Source organism: Salmo salar, chromosome 04, assembly GCF_965601325.2.
Source record: "Salmo salar chromosome 04, fSalSal1, whole genome shotgun sequence".
NCBI classification, from domain to species: domain Eukaryota; kingdom Metazoa; phylum Chordata; class Actinopteri; order Salmoniformes; family Salmonidae; genus Salmo; species Salmo salar.
In genome coordinates this window covers 71,477,731-71,487,768 of record NC_138294.1, presented here as the reverse complement: position 1 = coordinate 71,487,768, position 10,038 = coordinate 71,477,731, and the positions used below count along the sequence as shown (strand labels likewise).

Sequence of the window (10,038 nt, the reverse complement as noted above, 5' to 3'; positions counted from 1 at the left end):
GGGGCAGCTGTGCGAAGGCTGATCAGAAGTGACAGCTGTGACATTGAATGGTTCTTATTCATCTGAAAGAAAAGGGGAAGATGTAACAGCTTGAGCCTCCCCATATAGATAGTTGATAGAGATACAGGGGACAGAGATATCCTCAGCCTTTATTATTCCACCCTCTGATTGAGAGAACACTGGGGGCAGGGCTTCTGTCAAAGATTAAAAGGTGAGGCATTCAAAATGACTCTCTTTGTAGCACAATGAATACTTAATTTTACATTGTAGTGCTATATGGCGTTTTAACAGCTTTTACAGTGTAGTGCTATATGGTGTTTTAACAGGTTTTACAGTGTAGTGCTATATGGTGTTTTAACAGCTTTTACAGTGTAGTGCTATATGGTGTTTTAACAGGTTTTACAGTGTAGTGCTATATGGTGTTTTAACAGCTTTTACAGTGTAGTGCTATATGGTGTTTTAACAGGTTTTACAGTGTAGTGCTATATGGTGTTTTAACAGCTTTTACAGTGTAGTGCTATATGGTGTTTTAACAGGTTTTACAGTGTAGTGCTATATGGCGATTTAACAGCTTTTACAGTGTAGTGCTATATGGTGTTTTAACAGCTTTTACAGTGTAGTGCTATATGGTGTTTTAACAGCTTTTACAGTGTAGTGCTATATGGTGTTTTAACAGGTTTTACAGTGTAGTGCTATATGGCGATTTAACAGCTTTTACAGTGTAGTGCTATATGGTGTGTTAACAGATGTGTGTGTCAATTTGTGGCGTTAGATGTGTTACCATGTAACAATACATTCAATAATTGCGCAGTCTTATCTGTTCCAGTTCAGGTTATTTTGATAAAATTCACTTACAGTAGCTTTCTCAATGATATTTACTTGGGGGTGGGGGCAACTCTAGTGAGATCAAATGGCAAGCTATGTTTGTTAAAACAAATTCATAGTTTTTCACTGGACATTTTATAATGAAAACTTCAGAGCCTTAATTGGATACAAAGCATATTCCTACACTTCACTGCATACAGCCTCAATCTAGACATGACTTGCGTTGTTTCATTTTGTGTGTACCATGCTATCATGGTATTGATACCACATACTCAAAAGGACTGAGGACTTCTTTGTTTTAACAGTTCATAATTTATGGACAATGTAAAACCTTATCTCCAGCTGACATGTTGATTACTCACCATAACGGGAATATCATTGCGATTCATGGACTCACTTGATCAAAACAATTGCTCAAAACAAATTGTTGGCACTATATGTTATGACATTGGGGATCGGCAATGCTATAGCAAACAGTAAACCATGCAGGTAAAGTACATGAGAAACACACATTCTAAACTGGAGGAGACACATAATGTGGTTCTGTGAATCTCTGCTAGGCCCTTTGCAGAATTATAATTGATTGTGACGGTAATTTAGGTAATCAGGCAACGTAATTAGGAAACCTTTGTCTGTTCAAAAGATATGCAGCTATGAACATCCAATATACACACCAGCATCATTGTTTATTTGAAAATGTCCTGAAACAGTGAAAAGACACAAACCTACTGACATTGACAGCGGTTCAATCCATCTCTGGTCAATGCAGAGGGCTGACTTCTGGGTTTATAGTCTCTCATGTCTTACCATTTAAAGAGAGAGATCACTCATTTCTCTTCACTTCATGTAGTGGGGAGTGCAGTACACATTTCTACATAAACTCAGCAAAAAAAGAAATGTCCCTTTTTCAGGACCCTGTCTTTCAAAGATAATTCGTAAAAATCCAAATAATTTCACAGATCTTCATTGTAAAGGGTTTAAACACTGTTTCCCATGCTTGTTCAATGAACCATAAACACTTAATGAACATGCACCTGTGGAACGGTTGTTAAGACACAACAGCATACAGACGGTAGGCAATTAAGGTCACAGTTATGAAAACTTAGGACAGTAAAGAGGCCTTTACTGACTTTGAAAAACATCAAAAGAAAGATGCCCAGGGTCCCTGCTCATCTGCGTGAACGTGCCTTAGGCATGCTGCAAGGAGGCATGAGGACTGCAGATGTGGCCAGGGCAATAAATTGCAATGTCCGTACTGTGAGACGCCTAAGACAGCGCTACAGGGAGACAGGACGGACAGCTGATCGTCCTCGCAATGGCAGACCACGTAACAACACCTGCACAGGATCGGTACATCCGAACATCACACCTGCAGGACAGGTACAGGATGGCAACAACAACTGCCTGAGTTACAACAGGAATGCACAATCCCTCCATCAGTGCTCAGACTGTCCGCAATAGGCTAAGACAGGCTGGACTGAGGGTTTGTAGGCCTGTTGTAAGGCAGGTCCTCACCAGACATCACCGGCAACAACGTGGGCACAAACCCACCATCGCTGGACCAGACAGGACTGGCAAAAAGTGCTGTTTTGTCACGGTTTTGTCTCACCAGGAGTGATGGTCGGATTCGTGTTTATCATCAAAGGAATGAGCATTACACCGAGGCCTGTACTCTGGAGTGGGATCGATTTGGAGGTGGAGGGTCCGTCATGGCCTGGGGCGGTGTGTCACAGCATCATCAGACTGAGCTTGTTGTCATTGCAGGCAATCTCAACGCTGTGCGTTACAGGGAAGACATCCTCCTCGCTCATGTGGTACCCTTCCTGCAGGCTCATCCTGACATGACCCTCCAGCATGACAATGCCACCAGACATACTGCTTGTTCTGTGCGTGATTTCCTGCAAGACAGGAATGTCAGTGTTCTGCCATGGCCAGCGAAGAGCCCGGATCTCAATCCCAATGAGCACGTCTGGGACCTGTTGGATCGTAGGGTGAGGGCTAGGTGCCATTCTCCCCAGAAATATCTGGGAACTTGCAGGTGCCTTGGTGGAAGAGTGGGGTAACATCTCACAGCAAGAACTGGCAAATTTGGTGCAGTCCATGAGGAGGAGATGCACTGCAGTACTTAATGCAGCTGGTGGCCACACCAGATACTGACTGTTACTTTTGATTTTGACCCCTCCTTTGTTCAGGGACAAATTATTCAATTTCTGTTTGTCACGTCTGTGGAACTTGTTCAGTTCATGTCACAGTTTTTGAATCTTGTTATGTTCATATACATATTTACACATGTTAAGTTTGCTAAAAATAAACGTAGTTGACAGTGAGATGACATTTCTTTTTTTGCTGAGTTTATATCCTGTTGGCATCATGTTGTTTTTATTTATCCACTTGTGTTTTGTTTGTAGACACCAACATGAGCTAAATTGTATATTGTGGGATGACACTACAGTATATAGCCAGCGGGAGATCGAATTGTTTGTGCAATGAATAGCCTGTTTTCATTGGACATTTCTGCCTGTGTATATCAGCCTTGTCGGTCTCAACTTCCTTTCAAAAAGGTGTAAGCCAATTTCAGACAACGTACAGTCATAATCTGTGTTGGACTATGCAGTTCTTCTTAATGACCCCCCCCCCAAAAAAAAATGTCAGTACTGTTTATGTTTTAACCATGTTTGTTTTGTGGTGCATGGACATCATTTGTGACAAACATTCCTTAAATATTTGATATTGTATGGTTCTGCCTCAGAAATGATAGCACACTATGTTACACTGAAGTTGACATTGTTTATATTGAATGGTCTGTTTTTGTTATTATTCTGTTGCATACAACTGTAAAAATACAGTAAATTCAACAATCACAATGTATGTTTTAATTTTTTTGTTGTTTACTTAAGAAAAGCTTATGTTATTGTACATAGATCAAACAGGACATGACACACCAGTAATCTGAATGTACACCTCAATATTTGGGTAAAACCAGTCAACTATCAACACATACATGAACTTTTTGTTTCCCTTTTTTACATATAAAAGTTTAGATTGACACAACTGTAGTACTACCATCACCTCAGATCAGCATCCATGTCGACCCTCTCCCTCCCCACCACCCTAGACGTGTCCCGTCTTCTGGTTTTTGTCCAAATGAAGACATACCGCCAATGCACACCAAAAAAAAAGAAGAGTGAACCAACGATGTTATTGGTAGTTCCTTTTGTTCCTTTTCTTCTTCTGGGACCAAGAGTCTTGTTGTTGTTCAGTGCTAGGTAAAGCTGAGGATGAACCGTGTTGCATCAAAACTTGAGCAGGAACAACAAGAAAACAGTCAGCAGGAGGCAGAAGGAGCAGTGGGGCGACAGGGCAGCCCTGTTCACATCATGCATCATAGTCCCGGGGCCTGTTGGGAAAAATAGTTTGATATTAACGTCACTAAGGCATCTCAAGAGGCAGTGCTTCCTCTTACCTATCTTCCCCTCCACAACTAAACCATTGCGGGTTCTATTGGCTTTAACTGACAACTTTAGATGCCTTATCAAAAAAAGTGATTGTTGGCTTTAGAGCCCTCTCCTGAAATGTAATTTAGGGGATGGACTGCAAAGAGGTCATCATCAGCAGTAACGCTAGGCATAGAACCAACAAGATGGATTCCTCCTGCACATTGAATAGGACGGGTTCCTTTGAAAACTGAACACAGGCTCCATCAGACACTGGTCATCTTAACAAAGCATACCAAGGATCTCAAATAGCTTTTTCCACGCAAACACATCATTCATATCAGAGATGACATGGCATTCTATCCCCTTTGATGATCAAAAGAAAACAAGCAGTACAAAACAAACATTCCCCCAAATCCCTTGGCATGTGAACTGAGGAGCACGACTGAGGCTAGATTTTAGTTTTCAGGATTGGGCCTTTATAACGTTGAGAATAGAATAGTGTAGGATGACTAAAATGGCTTCTTAATGTGTTTTTCTGGCAGTTTGTTAGTCTTTGTAAACTGCTGGAACTGCAGTCAGAGAAAAAGTTGACCAAACATTGTGGATGACCTGTAATGCTACCCTAAGACTCAACAAATTTGTATACTGAGCTATTGTATTCGCTCAATAGCTATTGTATCCAACGAGGCTCAGCTCTTTCACATTATATGCCCCTAGAGATAATCAAAATAAGTTGCTGCTTTTTGTCCTATTCATAGTAACAATGTTAATTTATTTAAATGTATAGCTTTACTCTACATTACATTACTGCAAGTTTGGTTCACTGTGGAGTATTCTCCCACAGATGAATAAGCACTGACAAACAAATGTATCTATTTGCATTACACCCCACCCCACAGATAGACACATCTACATTTAGGCCAGGATTGAGTCAGATCAGCGTTAATCCGCAGTTACCGACAACTGCACAGCATATCATTGCTTTTGTTTAGGCGATGTTGGAGGTTTAACTGCAGCCGCAGCTGCTCTTGTGGTCATTGTCACAAAACCACACTATACAGTTGAAGTCGGAAGTTTACATACACTTAGGTTGGAGTCATTAAAACTCATTTTTCAACCACTCCACAAATGTCTTGTTAACAAACTATAGTTTTGACAAGTCAGTTAGGACATCTACTTTGTGCATGACACACGTAATTTTTCCAACAATTGTTTACAGATTATTTCACTTATAATTTACTGTATCACAATTCCAGTGGGTCAGAAGTTTACATACACTAAGTTAACTGTGCCTTTAAACAGCTTGGAAAACTACAGAAAATGTCATGGCTTTAGAAGCTTCTGATAGGCTAATTGACATCATTTGAGTCAATTGGAGGTGTACCTGTGGATGTATTTCAAGGCCTACCTTCAAACTTAGTGCCTCTTTGCATGACATTATGGGAAAATTAGAAGAAATCAGCCAAGACCTCAGAAAAAATTTGTTGTAGACCTCCACAAGTCTGGTTCATCCTTGGGAGCAATTTCCAAATGCCTGAAGGTACCACGTTCATCTGTACAAACAATAGTACGCAAGTATAAACATCATGGGACCACACAGCTGTCATACTGCTCAGGAAGGAGACACGTTCAGTCTCCTAGAGAAAAGTGCAAATCAATCCCAGAACAACAGCAAAGGACCTTGTGAAGATGTTGGAGGAAACAGGTACAAGAGTAACTATATCCACAGTAAAACGAGTCCTATATCACATTACCTGAAAGGCCGCTCAGCAAGGAAGAAGCCACTGCTCCAAAACCGCCATAAAAAAGCCAGACTATGGTTTGCAACTGCACATGGGGACAAAGATCGTACTTTTTGGAGAAATGTCCTCTGTTCTGATGAAACAAAAATATAACGTTTTGGCCATAATGACCATCGTTATGTTTGGAGGAAAAAGGGGGAAGCTTGCAAGCCGAAGAACACCATCCCAACCGTGAAGCACGGGGTGGCAGCATCATGTTGTGGGGGTGCTTTGTGGCAGGAGGGACTGGTGCACTTCACAAAATAGATGGCATCATGAGGCAGGAAAATGATGTGGATATATTGAAGCAAAATCTCAAGACATCAGTCAGGAAGTTAAAGCTTGATCACTAATGGGTATTCCAAAGGAAAAGTGACCCCAAAAATACTTCCAAAGTTGTGGAAAAATGGCTTAAGGACAACAAAGTCAAGGTATTGGAATGGCCATCACAAAGCTCTGACCTCAATCCTATAGAAAATTTGTGAGCAGAACTGAAAAAGCATGTGCGAGCAAGGAGGCCTAAAAACCTGACTCAGTTACACCAGCTCTGTCAGGAGGAATGGGCCAAAATTCACCCAACTTATTGTGGGAAGCTTGTGGAAGGCTACCCAAAACGTTTGACCCAAGTTAAACAATTTAAAGGCAATGCTACCAAATACTAATTGCATATATGTAAACTTCTGACCCACTGGGAATGTGATGAAAGAAATAAAAGCGGAAATAAATCATACTATTATTCTGACATTTCACATTCTTACAATAAAGTGGTGATCCTAACTGACCTAAGACAGGGCATTTTTACATGGATTAAATGTCAGGAATTGTGAATAACTGAGTTCAAATGTATTTGGCTAAGGTGTATGTAAACTTCTGACTTCAACTGTATATATAGATATTTTTAACTAGGGAAGTCAGCTAAGAACAAATTCTTATTTACAATGACGGCCTACCGCCAGTAACCGAAAGGCTACCTGCTGCCCCAATAATATATGTATATTATTGCATCTATAATTGCATCCCAGTGCACACAATAACGTATATTATAGCGATATTGTACTACAACTGTAACAGTAGGCAATCTTACCGTAGAGGATTATGCTTGCATTGGTGATCCCCATGGTGTTCATGGCCACACACGTGTAGTTTCCGTAGTCCTCTTCAGAAACATTCAAAAACATAAGCATGGATTGTTTACCTTGGTTCTCTATCTTAACCCCATTCAGTCCATTTAGGAGTCTGTAAAGAAGAAAATACATTCTTAAAATATTAATTCTGGAATCCCATATCTAAAAGGTTATCAATAATAAATCCCCATACCCATGAAATTGAAGGGTATATCTTATATCAATCATATTTGGCCCGTTAGGCCAGCGAATCTCAACTGATGGGGGAGGTTTTGAATGGGTTGTGAGTGTCTGAGTAAAAGAAAAGAGAAATAATAATAAAAAAAGTGAATGAAAAATACTCCTGTCTGAACTTAAATGACTAAAACCAGTTAGAAAGTGTTTAGAAATGATAATGAACCAATATATTTTTTTATAATTTTACCTCTGAACTATTTTTCTTCAATCACAATATTTTCTATATACTGTACAGTTGTTAGCAGCTCTATTTAGAGGATTTGTTAGATTTTATGGTCTCAAGCCAGTGATCTTAACATTCATATGGGCAAAATGGAATTATTGAAAATGAAAACGGTGGGACCGTTGTTCCCTTGTCATATAATTCTGACATGTTCTATCAATATACCATAACAAATAGTTTTCCAGATTGCATTTTGGCCGCAGAAAATGGGATGCGAATATTGGATCGCGACTGAGACAAACTGGTTACATTTTGGTCATGAGGCCAAACCAGTTGAGAACCACTGCATTAGGGGATACGATTTGAAGGTGTAGTCTGTAAACAATGTCAGTATAATCCAGTCAAGTTTGACTGAACAAGCCCCATTGAGGTCATTGCTGTGTTGGCATTTGTAGATGTCCTTGAAGGGTTCAGCACAAGTATGAATGCTACAGTTGGTAAAGACTATTAGTCTCGGGAACTTATGGACAAAAATACTTTTCAAATAAGTCTCTAGAGCCCTAATACCGAACACAGCTCATTAGGTCGTGCTGAGACGACTGCTCTGCATCGCTGTACAACAACCTGCGTTGTGTAACATTTTCTCTTTGGCTGCACTGCTAATATTCCCCACGCTTCACTGGCTTGTGCCAGTTCTTTGGGAAACAAGATTTATTTGAAGCGTAGTCATTCATTATAAAACCCCCTGTACTTTCTCAGAGGTTGTCCAAGCAACGCAGCCCATTGACAGAAACGAATTATGCAAAGAAATACAACTCGCCTTTGGTGGCCATGATGGTTTAGATTAGAAATTGTTCTCCAAAGAAATGTTCTTAATGTGACAAAATTACATTTTGCCAGTGGAGAATAAAAACAACTGGGGGATTTACATCTCCTTATAACCAACAAAGGCCAAAACTGAGACCCTTAAAACCTAGACTCTTTTCTAAAAGATCTATTAGGACTTACCTGCGGTCCTCTTTGTACCACTCAAAATCTGCACCAGGAACAGCAGAGGCCTCACATTGGAGCACCCCTTTTTGGCCCACTGGGGTACCTGTACTCCCGGCCTTCGAAATGAAGGGAGCATCTGTAAGATGTATGAAATTGAGGTTATTTAATGAATTTTATAGCAGTGCATATACATTTATTAAAAGTAGACTCAGCAACATGACATCATCACATGCAGCGGGGCAACTTCCTGCTTACAGAAATCAACAACAACAAAAATCTGCCACTATTGGGTCTTCCTTAATGTGGGTATTCCTCACAGGAGGGCGCACATTGGAAATAGCCTGTTTTGGCAGTCTTGACAGATTGAAATTATGCTTTTGATTTCTGCAGGCAAGAATTCTTCCTGCTGTGTATGATGTCATATTGCTGTGTCTACCTACCTGATAACCATTACTTTGATGTCCTTTAAAGTGAACTGTTTCAAACAGGTGAAGTATCTACTATCCTGAATAATCTGTAAGGTATATTTTCTGTTGATAACAATGTACACTCGAGCTAGTATGCTAAACTAACAAGAGGCTTCTAAAATGATCTTAATAACCATAATTTAAAAAATGGGCTCCTGAGTGGTGCAGAGGTCTAAGGCACTGCATCTCAGTGCAAGAGGTGTCACTACAGTCCCTGGTTCGAATCCAGGCTGTATCACATCCGGCCGTGATTGGAAGTCCCATAGGGCGGCGCTTGTCGGCCCGGTGTTGTCTGGGTTTGGCTGGGGTAGGCAGTCATTGTAAATAAGAATTTGTTTTTAACTGACTTGCCTAGTTAAATATTTGTTTTTATTATAAGCTCTTAAAACAAGCTTGTATCAACAACAGCCTGGGAAAACCATGTGGCTGATAAAATAGCAACAAATAAGATGACCATTTAGCTTTGTTTGAGTGTTGTGGTGTTTGGCGTCATTGTTGGTTTTCATGCTTACAATTGACTGTGACTTTCACTGTCTTCACATCTGGGGCTGAGATGTCATTGGAGGAGATGCATTCGTACGATCCCGACTGTTCTTTAGTGATTGCTGTCATATCAACATATTCCCCTTCAGTGACAAATTTGTGTCCTGAAAAATAACACAATAACATCTGTTTTTAAAACTAGAAAGCATACAGCGGTGCATAAAGTATTACCAAACCCCCCATGATTGAAGTGCTGTTTCTATATTTTTTATCTAAAATATCTCCCAAAAAGCCACATAACAACTCAAACGTTTATTTCATAAAAATACACAGTTAGAAAGAAGTGGAGGGCGCTCAACTAACGTGAGTCGAGGTGCAACTCAAAAATATAATCATAATTGAAAAGGAAAAGGCGCAACACTCGCTCACCATTAAACATTATTTGTTTTATTTAACGTTTCGCCTTCCTTCTGATGAAGGCCGAAATGTTCATCTTTTAACCTTGCCTAAATAAAACAAAGAATTTGT

General features: G+C 40.1%; 1 protein-coding gene across 2 annotated transcripts in view; it reads right to left on the bottom strand.

Annotated features, from left to right (window-relative positions):
• Positions 1 to 3,592: 3,592 nt before the first annotated feature.
• The window catches only part of LOC106603663 (opioid-binding protein/cell adhesion molecule), a 378,443-nt gene continuing 371,997 nt past the window's right edge, over positions 3,593 to 10,038 (bottom strand). For both annotated transcript variants that reach the window (XM_014197611.2, XM_014197610.3), the window contains 4 exons: positions 9,540 to 9,674; positions 8,576 to 8,696; positions 7,128 to 7,279; positions 3,593 to 4,222 (listed from right to left, as the gene is read on the bottom strand). In XM_014197611.2, coding sequence (XP_014053086.1) covers positions 4,119 to 4,222; positions 7,128 to 7,279; positions 8,576 to 8,696; positions 9,540 to 9,674 — 512 coding nt within the window. In that variant the 3' untranslated portion in view covers positions 3,593 to 4,118. The remainder of the gene's footprint in view (positions 4,223 to 7,127; positions 7,280 to 8,575; positions 8,697 to 9,539; positions 9,675 to 10,038) is intronic.